The following is an 18,176-nucleotide window of genomic DNA, read 5'->3' as shown; positions in this document are numbered from 1 at the left end:
TTGTTAATCATTTACCATCACACCACTAGGGCACTTCCTTAATAAATCACTTGTACCTAAGTATTCACTTCAGAGTCTGGCTCTGGAGAACCCACCCTGAGAAAAGAACTACGTTGGCAGTTTACTGAGTGTCGGGGGGCTTGGGGAGGTAAGTATGTGGGAATGGATTTATTACATGAGACCAGAGAACCCACTATCTCTTTTAGTTCTAAAAGCAAGAAAAGCATCTTCAGCAGGTTCAAGCTGAGGTCCCAGCTGCCCTGACTCTTTTGAGTTCTATGACCTGAAAGTCCAACAGTGCCAGAGGCCTCTGTGTTAGATGGGAACCCTGTGTGGATGGAGTCTGTGGGAAGTTCCAAAAGGAGATCTTTCAGGTTTGAGAGCTAAGCCATGCCTTCTGCAGCACAGAACTACTCATTTGAAAAAGTAGCTCATGGTGTGCTACCAGGCCCAAGTACAGCCTGCAAAGACCTGAAAATGGGACATCAAGACACTGTATGACTAGAAACGCCCATTGCAGTCTGGGCCACCAGTCGTAAGTTGGCCCAGTCATGAACTGGGTGATTATGTTCACTAGTTCACCAGTCTTGAAAGGATGATTCATTGTATGATGACACTGGTACTTTTAGGTCAGGCTCAGAGGGCACAAGTAAGCTGCATGGAAAGGTGGTTTAGACTGCATGTCATACACCCGTTGCACCAACCTGCTCCCTCAGCTCACGTTCATGCGTGTGGGGGGTTCCCGACCACCACAGCTGTAGGAGGAAAAAAAATTGAACCTGGCATATGGATGGGTTGGCTTGACACAATGGTACAAACCGAAAATGAATTGCAGCCATAGCGCACACCCACTTGGGACAAGTGCTAAAGGTGAGTGAGTGGTGAGGGAAACCCTCCTCGTGGGCAGTACACTTGGCCATCAACTTAGCATGTAGGGAGGCGTGGCCTGAGGTGAGAATATACATGGACTTCTGAGCAGTGGAGAATAACTCAACTGGTTGGTCAGAGGCCTGGATGAAGGAAGATTGGAATACTGGAGAAGGAAGTCTGGGGGAAAGGCGTGTGGATGGACTAACAGGAGAGGCGTCAGATCGGGCAGATCTTTGAGTCTCAAGTCACTGCTCATCAGAAAGCATCTGCTGCAGAAGAGGCGGCCCTCAACAACCAGGTACACAGAATGACGTGTTTGGTGGATATCAGTTGGTTTCTATCCTCAACCAAGTGAGTGCTTGGGCCCGCGAACAGAGTGGGAAGGTGGCAGAGACGGAAGCTCTGCATAGGCCCGATGACAGGGACTCCTCTCACCAAGGCTGACTTATTGATGCCTACTGCTGCTACTGGATGCTCGTCGCAGGGGCTGGATCCTCACCATGGTGTCACTCCTTGAGGAGACCACCCCAGCGCTTGGCAGGCTGACTGCATCAGACTTCTTCTCCTTACTGGAACTGAAAGCTTTTCTGAATATGGATTTATCTCCCATGCTGTAGCGTTTCTCCAGTGACTTACAGAATGTCTCATTATCAACCTGGGATCCTGTAGAGTGAAATCTCAGCTGAAGGGTGTGTATTATGGTAAAGGACTGTGACAATGGTTCTGTAAAACAAGGGGTCTCACCATATACTTCATTACCTGGAAGCAGAGGGTAGAAAGTGGGAATGCCCTTTTAAAGGCTCAGCTAAGGAGCCAGCTTTAGGATGACACCCTGTGGATGAGGACACTGTCCTCCAGGATGCAGTATATGCATTAAACTATCAGCCGATATATAGCGCTATGTCCCCGGTAGCTAGAATACACAGGGCCAAGAAGCCAAGGGGTGAAGTAGAACTGACCCCTTTCATCATCACCCCGGGGACCTCCTTGCAGAAACTGCCATTTCTGTGACTGGCTCTGTTATGTTAGAGGACCTGATCCCGTGGGGGACATCTTCCACTGGTTAACATGGGAAGCTTTCCATTTTGGGCTCCTCATGTCAGTGGACCATGAGGCAAAAAAGAGAGTTATCATATTGGAGGGAGCAATCATCCCTGACTGTCCAGAAGAGGTAAGGATATTCTGCATAAGGGGATCAGGGAGGATTCACCTGACACCTGGGTGCTGGAGTGGCTCTTGGTGCTTTCAGGCCTGGTGATGACAGTGACTAGGCAATCACAGCCAACAAAGCCTGATAACAGCAAAGAAGCCAAGGGCTCAGACCCTCAGGACAAGCAATCCAGGCCAGCGTTGGTTGCTGGGTTTTGGGAAGGGGATGATGAATATTAATAGTGGCTTAGGAGCAACCACAGCAGGGGAACTATATTCCACTGACTCTCCTGTTGAAAGTTTTTTTTTTTTTTTTTTTTTTAACACAGCTTGCAACTGACCACCGCCTTTAAGAGTCAATGACAGAGTGGACTTATTGTGGGTCATGAGCAGATCTGAGTGATACAAAGGGTGTACCTTCACAGACACTTTTTGTTCCCTGTGCCATAGCCCATAACCTCCCCGACTTCAGCACAGCTGTGGTGGACAGCTCCGGGCACAGGGTTCACAACCCACTGCAAGCTCTCCTCATCAGCTGGCGAAGTACGCTCAGCCCACCTGTAGATGCAGCCTGTAAGTACAAGGAAGTTAACCTCCTAAGAAATTCTTCAACCAACGGGAGAACTGGTTCAATGTCCCAGCCTTCAAGTCTTTCAGCGGGAGAATCCTCAGGGGTATTTTACACAGTTCCTTAGAAGATACTCAGTGGAATGGAAACGACCAGCTTAATACCATAGATTGTATGGTAGGCTTTCCTCCCTTCCTTGTCTCCATTCACTTCTGCTTCTTGGAGCATATTATGGGCTGATTGTGTCCCTCCCAAAAGATATGTTGAAATCCTAAGCCCTGGTATCTGGAAATGTGAACTTATTTGGCAATAGGATCTCTGAAGATGTAAACAAATTAAGATGAGGTCAATAGGGTGAGCCCTAATCCAATATGACTGGTGTCCTTACAAGAGGGATGTTTGGAAACAGACCACAAGGAGAATGCCAGATGACAACAGGGGCAGAGACTGAAGTGCTGCAGCTGCAAACCAAGGAACAGCTGGGGCTACCAGAAGCTGGGAAAGGCAAGGGAAGATCCTCCTCCAGAGGCTTCAGAGGGAGCATGACCCACAAACCCCTTGATTTCAGACTTCCAGCCTCCAGAACTGTGAGAGAATAAGTTTCTGTTGTCATGAGACACCAAGTTTGTGGTTCTTTTTTATGACAACTCTAGGAATCTAATACAGATTACCTTCCCCATCAACTACCTTCCCCACAAGTCCTTGTCACATGTTTTACTTTCAGGGGACCCAAACTAAGTTATGTCCCCTCTCCAGCTGCATTTTGGGGTTTCTCAGCTAACCCTTACCTCGATCCATCTCTTGCATCCCAATTGGCCAAGTAGTCTTACCTGGGACTGTTTGGATGTGATCCTGCCTTGTACCATCTCTTTCTTCCAAGCTCCAGAGTTTGGTGAGGGCCCCTCACTCACCCGCCCAAAACTCTAGTAACATACAGAGAGACCAGGCTCTTTCATAGGGTGCCCAGGACTATATATGAGCTTTGGTACCACTCCTTCCCTGGCTGGAAAGCCCCAGAAACTTCATTTTGGTGGTCAGGGCCTGGGTTTCTCCTGGAAAGCGGAAGCTCCAGGACTTTTGTATAGAGGGGCTTGTAGATTACAATCTGATTGGAAGGAGAGTGGGACCTAAAAGATTTACTTAAAACTGTGTTTCCAAACCATGTTTTGAAAAGAAGTATGCTTATTTGGAGTGATATTGGGGTGGGGATAGAGTAAGATACTTGGGTGTCATCATTCTATGGCTCAAAGGTGACCAAGAGAAGAATCTCCAGAAGCTTTGGTCACTTACTGTGTACCAATCTAGCCTCTCCAAAGCAGAAGGTGCTTTTTCTTTACCAGGCCCTTGGAAAACTACTCAGAAAAAGGAATGTAAATTGGCAACCAACAGACTTTAAGTAGTGCAAGTGCGCCCTCTGGTGACCATGACTCAGAAAGCCTCAGACATAGAGCAATGCTCTCAGGGAACTAGGTGGCAGAGAGACCAACATTGTGGGACATGGAGACCATTATAAAACTGATGGCCATCATCATGAGACAGAGACATAAACACAGGACGGGCAACCCGAATGAGGTAGAAGATAGACCAGGAAGGACCAGACAGACCATCATGGAACAAACGGACCTAATCACAGCCTAGATCATCACCAAATGCAACTGTTTTCCCTTCTGGGAGACGTCACTGGGGAAAAGGGGGACAACCGAAATTTCGCTAACCCTGTTAGAGCTTGCATTACCGAAAGTGCATGTATTCCTAGACATTACAGTAAGTGTAAAAGCAACTCAGTTCTGGCAGTTGGGCCCTGTTTGAACATTCCTGGAAATGCTGACCATGGTTAGCACGTGGGAGAAATGCTAATTTCATCTATGCTTGGAACTGATGTCACAGTCATACGCTGTGCCAAGCAAACTTGCAGTAAGAAAGGGCTCCTTGATTCTTCAAGGAGGCCAGAGTGAGACCTGCTGTGGAGTAGAGAGCCTGGCCATTGCTGGAAATTCTGTGGGTGCTGGAAGGTGAAATGGTCTCTCTGCCTAGAACGGGCTGAGCAGAAACAAGCAGGATGCCAATCCCCTGCTGAAGCCCTTGCCTCAGACTCCCTGCCTCAGGGGGTGGGATGGCTCAGTTTACCTGCTCCATCCTTCTTGGCCAGAGCAAGAATCCAGTAAGACCCCGCACCTGCTGCCCTCAAGCGTCCACCAGTGGCTGTGGGCCACGTTCTTCACAGGATCCAGAGTTTCCTGGTCTTGCCAGAGACCTCTCCATATCGGCCTCCCAGCACTCCCCTGGCCCACCAGGGACAAAGCTCTAAAGTAATTCTCTCTCTTGGGACTCCAGCAGAGCCCAAGGCCTCTCTTGCAGCCAAGGAGCCCACAGGCTCAAGAGAGCAGAGAGGCTGGAGTTAGGAACAGGGAACCGTGTTCAGATTTCCACGTCCCTAGACTCTCCCATGCTCTCCAAGGCTACTTTGATTGAGTTCATTTTTACTGGGACTCTGGTTTGGGCTGATGCAGGAGAGTTTTATGGCGACTATGGACCCATGGAGGGCAGGGGGGGGTCATATTGTCTCTGGTCCCCTCAGCTTCCCACTCCCTCCCTCCACAGTGGAGAAAGGGCAAGAGGAAGCTGTGATTTACTCTCACAAAGGTCTCCTTCACATGCAGAGGTTGGATGGCACTGTGTGGGCTTCCCAGGTGACAATGTGTGACACAAAGTAGGGGATACAGATCATCCCAAAGAAATGGAAAGCCAGACATTCATGTCTGCACACAGTTGTTCACCATGGAATGATGTTAGCGCAAGACTGGAAACAACCCACAAGTCCAACACTAAAAAGTTGTTTAGAGCTTGTCCACGTAATAGAAATTTATGAAACTATTCAAAATAAGGTTTTGAAGGCTTAATGGCATGGATAATGAGTATTTTATACTATTTTTAAAAATTATTTTATAAAATTTAGTTGAAATTTCAAAATACATAATCAACCCCAGGTTCAGAGAACTTGTGAGACACGCCAGACGACGTCTGGGGAGGATCTGAGGAAGCAGGTGACCCCACAGAGAAGGCAGGGCAACAGAAACTCTGTCATGGCTGTTATCACAACTCAATTTTTACCTCTAGGCTGCTGTATCCTTGGAAACGCAACTCCCTGCACACAGGCCATTGTAAAATTGAGTAATATTTTGATCTTCATCCCACTTTCGTCAAAGCTCCTCCTGTTTTGTGTCAATTCTCAACGTCTTTCAAGACTGAATTCCCTCTCTGGCTCTCAGGCAGATTTAAGCATGCCCTCTACTGTGCCTCCCCAAGAAAGATCTGTTCCTATTTCTTTTACAGCAATTATCCCATTTTGTCACAATTGTTTATTTCTGTGCGTCTCCACCCCAAGACTGAAACCCATAGGGGGCAGAGAGCACAGTTCATCTACTTCTGTATCCCCAGCGTCCTACACTAGGTCTGGCGTACACTAAATACTTGTAGGATAAACGAGTCAAACAAACGACCTGTCTGGCATGCTCTTTCCCTCCAGCCCCTCTCCAAAGGATCCCGGTGCCTTTGGACATCCCGGTGCTGATGAACTTACTATGCCCAGAGTGTCTCGTGGTAATTATTCTACAAGCCATCCATTCATTCATTCATGTCACATACATTTACTGAGAACCTAATCTGTATATGGGTTGTTCTGGGATCTAACAGCCAAAAGAATAGACAGTCTTTGCTCTCAGAGAGCCTGTTCTTAGAGAGGATAAACAGCCAAGTCCAAAATGGTGAGACAGATGCGAAGTAGGAGCAAGTTGTGGGATCACGGTATAGGAGCACCTTCCAAGAGGAGGCAGCATCCAGACTAAACCTAAAGGAGTAGTAGTACTAAGCCAGATAAAGGGGCTGTATTCTAGGCAGAGGGCAGAGCAAAGGCAGCCCAGGCTGTGAGTGTACGGGGCAGAGCTGGAGAGGCAGGCAAGGCCATGATGAGCCTACAGGCTGTGGTAGATGTTTGACTTCATCCTGGCAATAAGACACCCCTGAACTTCATCTGAGGTGTATGCTGGTCGGATTTACAAGAGCAGTGCGGCTGCTGTTGAGAACGGATGGAAGAGGGGGAATAGGGAACCTGTTTTCCTCTACTCCACACTGACTACTCACATCAAACACTTCTGTGACCAGATATGCAGCTGATTTCCTCACACCAAGCAATGCCGACACCAGCTGAGCGTCCTCTGGTCTAACTCAGTTCTGACATCATCTACCTGGAGACAGCACCAGATCCTAAGGCTAAACACTCAGTCGCACAAGACTGCTCCCCACCCCCCCACCCCCAATTAAGATGCCAGTCACAAGTCCAGGTTGACACCAGCGCTTCTCATCCACCGGCTGTAACGGGAGGCTCCCACAACCCCTTCCTCGGGTTTAATTAATTTGCCAGAGCAGCTCACAGAACTCAGGAAAAGTCTACTTACCATTTCTGCTTTGTTACAAAGGATATTAAAGGGTATGACTGAACAGCAAACGAAGAGGCACACAGGGTGAGGTCTGCAAGGCTCCCAGGCACAAGAGCAACTGTCCCTGTGGAGTTTGGGGTACGCTATCTTCCTGGCATGTGTCTTGCTCCTGGACACATTCTTCTTCACCAACCCGGCTCTCCAAACTTTGTCCTTTTGGGCTTTTAATGGAGGCCCCATCACACAGGCACAATTGATTAAATCTGTGGTCACTGTGATCCAACCTTCAGCCCCTCTCCCCACCCTGGGCTGAAAGTTCCAACCTCCAATCACATGGTTCGGTTCACATGGCAACCAGCCCCCATCTTGTGGTTATCTAGGAGCTTTCCAAAAATCACTTCATTAACATAAACTCAGGTGTGGTTGAAAGAGGCTGGTTAGGAATAACAAGAGTCTCTTTACATCTTTGTACGTCTTATCACTTACGAAATTCCAAAGTTTTAAGAGCTGCAAGCCAGGAACCTAGGAACGTGGATGAAAATATGTATTTCTTATTATATCACAGAGGGCAACAGTGATGGCAGAGTTGTGATAAATTGGCTGAGGCATGATGGGGGGAGGGGGAATCAAGGATTCATCCAAGGCTTCTGGCTTTGACAACTGGGGACATGGTTGCATCATCACCTGAGGAAGTGATTTGTGGGTGAGGAAGAGACAATCAATTCAATATGAAACGTGCTGAATTTAAAATGCTTCTGAGACATCCAGGTGAGAGGTCTGGTGTTCATTTAACTAGTCTGGAATCAGGAAACCAGTTCTGAATTTGGGCCAGAGCTGGAGCCTGGGCATCTTTAACACACAGGCAGTCATCGGTCCCAGGCTTCCCTGAGCTCCTCCAGGCAGAGGACCCAGGCCAGAACCCTGGGGAATGGAGCGGTTGTGGGGGGAGGTGTCAGAGGAGGAGGGACCAGTTAGTTACCAGATGTCGCGCACAGACACACCCTGCAGTGTTCTCAGCACAGGCACAACCACATACAAAGAGAACGTGTGAACACACATTTCACAGGATAGACAAACTTGTGCACATATAAGCAAAGGCTGGGGGAAAAAATCCAGCATCCTCTTAGGCACAGAGGAGTGTCTCTGCCTTATGAACATCTCCATAGACAGGAGTGGGCAACGACGAAGTGACACTGGTAACACTGAGCCTTTGCACACCCTATTTTCTGTGCATAGAATGCCTTATCTTCCTCTCTCTTCTTTTTCTATCTGTCTCTTTCTCATTCTTCAAGTCCAGCTTAGATTTCATTCCCTAACTGGAAGCTTTCCACAACCTACAACACCTTGTGATTCCCAAGGTGATGGTCTCTTTACTTGTCTGTCCCTCCCATGGATTCTAAGCAGGCACCAGGACCTTTTGCTTAGCACACTGGTTAGCATTTGGTAAGTATTAACATGAGCAAACAGGTAACTTGAATTCTTCAGCCTTTCCTCAAAAGATCTGGTGCGGTCCCACAGTTTACCAAATAAGTCACAATTATTTATTTGCATTTAAAATTTCATTTGGTAAACGACCCCTGTAACCTTAACTCTGGACACACCTCTCTGCATCCTCAGCTTCCACCACTCTTGAGTAGCCAGGGTTTCCATATACCACTACCCTTTCAATCACCTTTATCAGAAACCAGGCAACATCCTAGACTCGTCCCATCCCTCACCATCCAGGTGTCAACCAGACTCCAAGTCCCCCTGAATCCAAGTCTCCGTCACCATTCCCACTGCCCCTGCCTTAGTCTGGGCTCTCATCACCTCTCAACAATCACAGCAACTGTCTCCCTGCCTTCTGTTTTTCTCCCTTTCCCTCCTTCCTCTATACCAGTAGTGGGTGATCTTCCTGAAATCCAAATCTGAATAAATCTGCTTAAAATTATCCAGTGCTTTCCCCCTCGACTTCCAGGATAAAAATCCAACCTCCATAGGCTGAGGGCCTTACGGTCTGGCTCCTGCATACGTCTCCTTAGATTCTGAACAGGTTAAGCTTTTTAACATCTATTTCCTCTGTCCCCATCACCCTTTCCTGATTTCCTGGTTTAAAAACAAAAAACACCAGCTCGGATATCATGTCCTAGGTAGACTCTCTCTGACAGAGCTGGTCAATCCTTACATATTCCCGTTATGTCGCATTTTGCTTTACTAGAGTATTTCATCGGGCCGCTAAACTGTGAAGCAGAGGGTGGCACATGAAAAAAAATCCAGACCTGGATTCATATCCTGTTTCATCACTTACTGTGTCGCCTCAAGCAACGTACTCAACTCCTCTGAACCCTAGCTCCTCTTGCAATATAAAGATAATTAAAACTGCCCCCAAACACAGTAGGAGCTCAAAAAATGTTAGACCCAGCACTGACTTTCTACTGTTTTTCAACTGATTATTCACTTTTCTGTTTTCCCTACCAAAATGGAGGGAAACAACCTACAGATCTTAATCCTACCTCCCTGGACCACATGGCAAACAGCTCTGTCCTATGATTCAGGTGCTTTAAAACACTGACCACACCCGTTACTCTTTCAGTTCAGGTTAAGTACCCAAGTCTCTCAATTATTTTCCCTCCATGGATTCTCATCTTCATTTCCTGTGGAAACCACACGACCCATCAAGAAATGGTTCACAGTACTGTCAGTGGACACCTTTCCAGGTTGAAAATCAAAGGAGAAAATGTGGTAAAGCGCAGTTATCCTCACCACAGAGAAGGCTGTCTTTGCACCAGTGCACACTCATGGGTCTCAGGACAGAGGTCTGTATCCACTCCTCCCCTTCTCTCCCACCTCTCTCCCTTCACTAGCACACCTCCAGGTACTTCAAACTGCACAAAGCAACTCTTTGTACTGCCATCCACTTATGATGCTATGGAAGAAAAGTGATAAAAATCATTTTTTTGGGAGATAAGTTTGCTCTGAACGTAGGCAAAAGAGTGGGGAGCAAGTGCCCCTGTACCACCAGGTTGCTGAGAAGGCTATCTGGTCTCAGGTCAGAAGCAGCTAAAGCAGCTTGGGCTGTGGGTGCGACTGCTGAAGACGAGTGAGGCCACACACACAACCAACTTCCACCAGAGTACTCACTTCCTGGTTTCTGTGTGAGCTCCAGAACTGTCTTCTCCCTTCCACCCAGAGGTAAACTCACATAATATGGAATTCATTTACAAAAGGTAGGCTATGTTTATTTACAGTCACAAGCAGTTGACTGACTCAGTGTGACTCAAACCACAAAGAAACCATTTCTCCTTCACTCCATTCTGAGTCCCAGGGTTGGCTGGGGCCCAGCCTGGTAGGAGGGCTGCTTGCGGACCATTCACAGGTTCACAAGTTTCTCATTGAGGGCAATTTGTGACTGCGTGAGATTGGCCAGGTAGGTCACCATCAGCAGGTCCTGGAAGAGAAGGAATCCAGGATGAGTGAGGGCCTGGGTAAAGAGTGAGCAGAAAGGCTGGTCTTGGCCAGTTGTATGATGGACACTGGGTGCGGGCAGTCCTGGATAAACAAGAGCTGGGAGAGGCTGAGCAAGAGTGGAAGGTGGAAGACAGGAAGGAAATGCCTGAGAACACTTTCTCATCTCCACTGATACACCTGAGCCACAGGAAGCAAGGAAACAGCAGGAGGGGAATCTCCGAGCCCCTGTGCTCTCTTCCCCCGAGCCTGGACTGCAAGGGGGCCAAAGGCGGAGCCCTGTTTCCTCTATGCCCTCCAGGTCACCTTCCCCAACCCCCTCCACAGGTGTACGGCTGAGGTGGGGGAAGGCACAGGCTCCCAGAAGCCCAGGGATGGCACTCACGTTGATGTTGCTGTTGAGCATGGTCTCGAAGTCCTCAGGAACTATTTTGGGTACTTGGTTAACCAGACTCATCAAGAAGCGGCCCACGGTATTGTCAGCTGACACCTTTCCAGACTGAGCACCAAAGAGTCAACGAGGAACAGTTAATTCTCACCACCGAGACCGTCACTTCACCAGCACATCCCCAGCCATCTCAGAGTGGAGATCATGCCCTCCTCCTTCCTTTTCCCTCCGCTCCTCACCAGCACGTCCTCCGCGTACTGCAACACTGTGCTGAGGGCATCCTGGATGCGGGCCGATGCCCCTCCCACTTGCTGCAAGTCACTGGAGAGGCCGATTACCCGGTTGGGGCTAAAACAGGTCTTCATGATCAGGTCAACTGTGGGAGTGGGTTGGGGGCAGAAGTGACACAGAAAATTCAGTCATCCCATCAGGAAAGAGGCCTCTAACCACCTCCCTTTGGACTGAGTCAGCTTCCCCAAACCCCCCTGCCCTGCCCTTATTAGCTTTTCTTTCTCCGGAGAGAGTTCAACTCCTACACCCAGTATGCTAATCACTGGTTCTGGTCTCATATGAATGGCCATGTAGCCTCTGGTGCTGATGATTTCCCACCTCTAACAATTTCACAAATAATTCCTCGAGTCCCATTTCTACAGAAGAATGACTTCTAGTCATCACAAACTTTACATCAACCGTTCCTTTTAACACACCCAAGGCCCTCCATCCTTGTTACAGAACAGAAACCCCTCCCCTGAAAAATGCCCAAGACCTAGCAAGCGAGTATGGGGAAGTCACTCACCTCCAATGCGTTCAGTGTCATAATATGCGTATTTCACTGTCAGAGGGGTGAACATCACCCCCATGGTCCTCCCAGGAACACCCATTAAAGTGCTGGAGAGAGAAAAGCCAAGGTGGTTAACAGATGGACTTGGGAGGGGGTTTCATGTCTAGCTCAGGCTGGGAAAGCAGTCATACCAAGAGTATGGCTTCCAAGGTTCTGAAAGAAGAAAGCTGGGCCACTTGAAGCCCAGAGGGCTAAAGGGAACAAGTCACTTTCTTCCCTTAGCTCATTCCACACACCAAACCCTTGGCCTGAGAGAAGGGACTCAGCTTTTGGACCAGGCCTGGACCCTTTATAGAGAATTACTTCACACACTGAAATCTCAGTGTTGAGGACAGGACACTGGATTTCCCTGTGGAACTAGCTGCCTAGACACCCTTCCTCATAGAAAGAAGTAACAGGACAGGTCTTCTCTGGGACCAAGTTCCTCATCAGCAATGAAAAAAAAAAGTCGACTCTGGCCCATCAAGATCAGACTGGGTGCTGTAAGTAATCTTAGTAAAGGTGACTGCCTTTACTATGTCAACTACACACTTTCACTGGATCTTGGGGAGTCTGAAATACCTGGAAAGGCTAAGAAATCAGGCAACAGCTAGAGGTTAGTGGTACACCAACTGGCCCATAAGGACTTGACATCCACCATCTTTGTCCTACCACATAATAGGTAACTGGTCACTTCAGTGTCAGACACAAAAATGGCACAAAGTTAAAGTAAGAGATGTGCTAACAAAGGGCTTCATTCTAAGCAGAAAATATAATCCTTCCAACTCCTACAGCCGCCCCTTCCTCGGCACGCCACTAGAGCCTTTCCCAGTATCTCCCATCAACCAGCATTCTAGTTGCTTAATGTGCCAACAGGGTAACGTTACTGTCATCCAAACTGTACTCTATCCCAGGTTAATAGACATGTTCAAAACAAGGACAGCCGTTCTTTAATCTGTACTGCCCTGTGTCCTGTGCAAAGGTTTAGTGATAACAACAAACTGAAGGGCAACTCAGAAAATCAGTGAATGTGGAGAAGAATCATGACCAGAACACTATGTGAGGATCGGCTGTAGGAGTTGTGTAACAGTTAACTTCTAGAAAAGATGACAGGAAAAACGAGCTTGCTCAAATACCTAAAGGGCTGCCCTTTGAAATTGGTTATGAGCAATGAGCAATGAGCAATGAGCAGATATTTGGGTAGGCAAGGATCAGTGAGTGGAAATTTCAGGGACAGAGTTTGTTTCGGAATAAAACCTCTCCAGGGATAACTGCTGAAAGTGAGGAAGGGGTTTCCTTAGGCAGCGAGCTGCACACTGAAGGATGACACCTGCGTGGGGTGGAGGCGGGGGTGGCGTCCAGGCACAGGATGCACGAGGTAGCTTTTCATGCCCTTGTTGCCCAAGACTCTGGTCACCTGACGTAGGCCTTAATGCTCATGCGGCCGTTCTGGAGGCTCGTGTCCACTGTGAGGTGAATGGGGTTGGGGGCTTCCCGGCTGTAGTACTCATGGATCAGCACTGAGTGCTCTGTGATGTCATGGCCTGTAGCATACCTGGAAAATGGAACACAGCTGTGGACTCACGGCTACGCGCGACATCAATACCAAACAGGATGGTGGCACGGGTGTCTCTAGGTACCCGACACCCCTAGTCGGGGTGCAGTTATACCCCCAGGGACAACACGTGCCAAAAAAATACACACACTGAAAACTGTATCAAATCAAATAAAGGCTGCCTTAGAGCTCCTGAAAATTTTAAGTCACCAGCAAGGCAAAAAAGACTTGCTCAGTAAAAGCTGCAGCCCAAAGTAAGTATTCTTGGCCTCACAGGATCACAACTGCCAGCAACACACACTGAATTCATAGCTCCTTGAGATAATACACTTTCAGTACTCTGTCTCCAAAAGAGGGTGCACGATACCTAGTCAGGTGACAAAAGATGTTGGCAATCAACCACTGAGACTTTCCATCCCCTCGTCCCAACTTACCAGCCCAGGATGAGCTCATTTGGAGAGACTTTCTTGTGCAATTCATACATGTTCTTAGCAAATTCCATGTCAACAGCCACCTGAGAAGGAAGGCAGGAAAGGAAGCTAAGAAACCAGAAGTCCACAGCAAATGGACCAACAGGACAAGAGGCCACTCCCAACAGACAGAAGAGGCCCGGGAAATATGCACAAATGGAACGAAGCTCTTTAACTGCAGCTCTAGTTATGAGCACAACACACTGTGGCGCAGGAGGGGCCTCACGAAGAGGCCAGCAAAGGAGTAGCTACAGACGGCACAGGGGTCTCAAACTCCCACTCACCTCGTCTTCTGACTCATTGTGCGGCACTGAAAAGCAGTTGGTGACTTCCACTGAGTGCTTGTCAACGGTTCCTGTGAGAGAGTATTGTCCATGTGTTATAAAACCCTGGGCTCCCAACTGTCCCAAATGCTTTCAAGAGGTCTCCTCAAAGTCAAGGAAACAAAAACCCAAACTGGACTCATAAGCTCCAAGATCCGCCATGAGCACCAATGGAACCAGGATTTTCCAGAGAAATGAAACTCTGGAGTCATCTCCAACTCTCTTCTTTAACTATCAGCAAACAGGGTCTATTCTTACTTCACAAGGTCTCCTTTCGCCTGTCTGTCACTTCCTGCTACCGGTCCTACTCCAGATCTTCACTCTGTGAGCTTCATTTTTCAGCCTCTAGACTTTCTCCTTAATATAATTTCATCTGCAGAGCTCCCTGGAAGATTCTAATCATGTCTACAGAGACCACTCATATAGTAGCCTATCCTGAGAGCACAGTTTTAGGGAGCTTCCCCCGTACCTCCCTTCAGCCATGGTCCCACAGTCATAACCTTAACCCTACCATCAACCAGAAACCTTCCCCCTGTGAACCTTAAACATCATACCACAAACTTTTATTCTTCTAGTTCTGATGATACTTTTACTCCAGCTACATTTGTTTCTCGTCCTCACTAAGACTGCTGGTCCCTTGACCTCTCCATTTTTTTCCTCATCTACTGGCACCGCCCACCCAGGCTTCAAGTGCTTCCCTCTCCACCACAGACCGCAATGTTGCCTATACCCATCAGCGTCTGTTTAATTCCGCTTCACTATGGTTTCTGCCCCCTTAGCTGAAACTATGCCCCCAAACCAAATGGATACATACTTCTTTTTTTAAATTGAAGTATAGGTGATTTACAACGTTCCATGTGTACAGAAAAGTGATTCAGTTATGTATGTATACACATACACACACACACACACATATATTCTTTTTCAGATCCTTTTCCATTTCGTTATTACAAGATATTGAGGACTTCCCTGGTGGCGCAGTGGTTAAGAATCCGCCTGCCAATGCAGGGGACATGGGTTCGATCCCTGGTCCAGGAAGATCCCACATGCCGCGGAGCAACTAAGCCCGTGTGCCACAACTAGTGAGCCTGCGCTCTAGAGCCCATGAGCCACAACTACTGAAGCCCTCGCGTCTAGAGCCCGTGCTCCGTAACAAGAGAAGCCACTGCAATGAGAAGCCCACACACCGCAACGAAGAGTAGCCCCCACTCGCCACAACTAGAGAAAGCCCGCGCGCAGCAACGAAGACCCAATGCAACCGTAAATAAATAAATAAATAAGTAAATAAATGTAAAAAAAAAAAAAAGATATTGAGTACAGTTCCCTGTGCTATACAGCAAGTCCTTGTTCTTCATTTTATATACAGTAGTGTGGACACATACTCTTTATCCTATTTGATCTCTTGTCAACAGACTTGACCACTTCAAGCATCTGAAATAGTTAAGTCTTCTATATTTGCATGCCACCATAACACCCTTCTACTAGGGCATTTATCACATTATATTCTAATTATTTGCATATAAGAGTATATCTTCAGCTTGAATTTAAGGTTAAGAGTAGAGCTTATTTGATCAAACTTTGAATTCTAAGTACCTAATAGCTTTATGGTACATAAAAGGCACCACTGATTTCATTTAACCAAATGGAATATGCCTCATGAATTGATTTCTAACTGAAAATTTCTAAGTTCCTAGCAAGCAGACTCTATGCTTCATTCTTCAGTAAGCAATGCCTCTGTAACACCTAGCCTTGTACCATGACTCTTTTCTGAAAGAGGATCTGAAAAATCTAGATTACAGTTGGTCTAACTAGAGTCACTGTAATATTTGGGGGCACTTAGCACAAACCTAGGGTGGAAAATTGTTTATTTATTTAAATAGCTCTAGTGAGTTTGGAAAATTTGACAGTGCAGCTGAAAGAATAAGCTAGTATTTGTCGAGTGCCAAGTCAGTGATGCAAGAACCATTTACTACAGAAGCTCAAAGCAGGGCAGTCACAAAATGATAGCATGCATACTTTGGAAGGTTAAGAATGGGGGTGAGCGTGGGGATATGGGATGAAGGACTGAGAGTGAGAACTTTTCCTGGGAACCTGGAAGATGAGTGGAACTTAAAGGATAAAATAAGGGAGAACAGGCAAAGAGAATACAAAGGCTTGATCTGAGACAACTATGGCAATGCTTGAAAGATAACGGATCAACTGAAGTTTCTGTAAAATGCTACACCCTCAAAGATAAAGAGGGAGAGAACGTGTGTCTGTGTCAGGAGGGTGCCTGATGTGGTGGAAGATGGCAAACCAACAGCTGTTTCGTACCTAGTCTGTGCCAGCACAGTTAGATGCCTTCTGCGATAATTTAGTTCTCACAGACTAAGTCTAAAGCAGGCCCTGAAGGAAACAGACTTAGCTAATATGTGCTGTAGTCTGCCGACAACTATCATCCTCTTCGCAATACACCAATTGTCTTCTACGATAGAAACTATTACACGTTCAAAGGTAAGAAAGAGAAACGATATATGTGACTAAATTGGATTCACAAAAGTGTCCAAAATCTGTGACCAAGATGGAGTGAAAATTAATTTGATGGGACCAGCAGTCCCCAGAGAAAGGGATATATTGTCAGAAATCCCTCTTTAGGGCTTCTCAATTTTACTGTAACATAAAATATCAATTTCCCAAATTTGGAACATGGGCAGGGAAAAGGTTATTTCTCCATGTGCACGTTAATACAAATAATAGATAATACAATTGTCTGTGTCCAAATGGAGAACCAGAGACTGCACTGGGGGAACAGGGTCCATATCTCACTGGGGACTAACATTAGGGAGACCGAGAAACAAGAGGCTCAGGCTTAGACGTTTAGGAAAGCAGAATATTATAGAAACCCTAAATGGGTTCCTGCCAAACCGGTTTACTTGGTGAGAGGGATATCTTTTTACAGGCTTCCCCACTCCAATGCCAAGTGGTTAGGGAAAAACTTCTCTTTTAACACCTGGAAAATAAAGACATTTACCAGTAAATAAGGGGAGAAAACGTGGTCACTGGGCTTAGGGAGTCAAAAGTTTTTGACGTCCTAGTCAGAGTTTGAATTCATCTTTCGTAAATTGGGACTAATCATACTTGACGTGAAATGCTACTGGGAAGATTAAAGATAAAATGTAAATCACTTGGCACACGCTATTTATTCAATAAATAACTACAATGAGGGTGGGAAATGAGGGGAACAAGATAAACGGCAGGTGGGAAGTAGAAGAGAACGTCAATTTTCTCTGACCACGCACCCAGCAGGGTCCCGATGACTCGGGCAGCGCCCTCGTTGCGTCGCTCGTAGCTGTCCACGATGGAGGCCAAAATGACCGGGTGCAGCCGGACCACGCGGCCGCCAGGGAAGGGGCCTGGGAGAGCCGGGCCAGGTAGCGACTGTGCCGGGGTCTGCGCTGGGGCTGGCGCTGAGGCCGGGGTCTGGCCCGGAGCCGCGGTCGTAGCCGCTGCTGCCGCCGGGTCTGAGGATGAGGCTGGAGCCGGCGTTGGAGCTGGAACCGGCGCTGGAGCCGGCGCTGAGGCTGAGGCTGAGGCTGGGGCTGGAGCCGGGGCCGGGTCTGAGGCCGCAGCCGGAGTTTCGGTTGGGGTGGCGGGAGGCGCGCTCGGCGGTACTGCCGGCGTGGCCATCTTGTCGAGAAAGAAGGAGCCAGGCGCGGAAGGGCGTGAGTTGGCAAAGATTAGGAGCACGATAGGCTGACTCTGCACCACGTGAACTAGATCTTTGTGCTTATTGGTTTCTGACGATGCTACTCACGGCTACAATTTTCTGCTCTGCGTTTGTGCTCTTTGATTTCGGTCCGATGCGCACTCAGTGAGAATCGAGCTAAGTAGTTCCGAGTAAACTTGGAACCGCACTGAGAGGAGAGAAACAGCTGCCACCAGATGGAGCCAGAGAGTAGCGCAAGGGTCTCAATTGGTACTTCAATGGGATAATCGACATCAAGGTGCCTTTTAAAGGACTTTGTTCTTGACAGCATCCTAAGGTGTCAATGCAGTGAGTCATTCATTCAACAATTTGAATATGTGCCAGATGCTCTTTTGGAGCTTGGGATATATCAGTGAACAAAACAAAGATCACTGTCCTTGAAAAGTATACATTCTAGTGGAGAGAGAC

General features: G+C 47.6%; 1 protein-coding gene across 1 annotated transcript; it reads right to left on the bottom strand.

Moving 5' to 3' along the window:
- Positions 1 to 10,215: 10,215 nt before the first annotated feature.
- Positions 10,216 to 17,701, bottom strand: EIF3F (eukaryotic translation initiation factor 3 subunit F). The gene is made up of 8 exons (XM_068555818.1): positions 17,302 to 17,701; positions 13,985 to 14,055; positions 13,665 to 13,744; positions 13,093 to 13,230; positions 11,652 to 11,743; positions 11,095 to 11,231; positions 10,853 to 10,966; positions 10,216 to 10,450 (listed from the first exon to the last, which is right to left on the bottom strand). The coding sequence occupies exons 1-8, from the start codon at positions 17,687 to 17,689 to the stop codon at positions 10,373 to 10,375; spliced, it is 1,098 nt and encodes a 365-aa protein (XP_068411919.1). The 5' UTR covers positions 17,690 to 17,701; the 3' UTR covers positions 10,216 to 10,372.
- Between the last annotated feature and the right edge of the window lie 475 nt (positions 17,702 to 18,176).

The sequence above is a fragment of the Eschrichtius robustus genome, chromosome 11, assembly GCF_028021215.1.
Source record: "Eschrichtius robustus isolate mEscRob2 chromosome 11, mEscRob2.pri, whole genome shotgun sequence".
Classification (NCBI taxonomy): domain Eukaryota; kingdom Metazoa; phylum Chordata; class Mammalia; order Artiodactyla; family Eschrichtiidae; genus Eschrichtius; species Eschrichtius robustus.
This window is presented reverse-complemented; position numbering and strand designations above follow the sequence as displayed.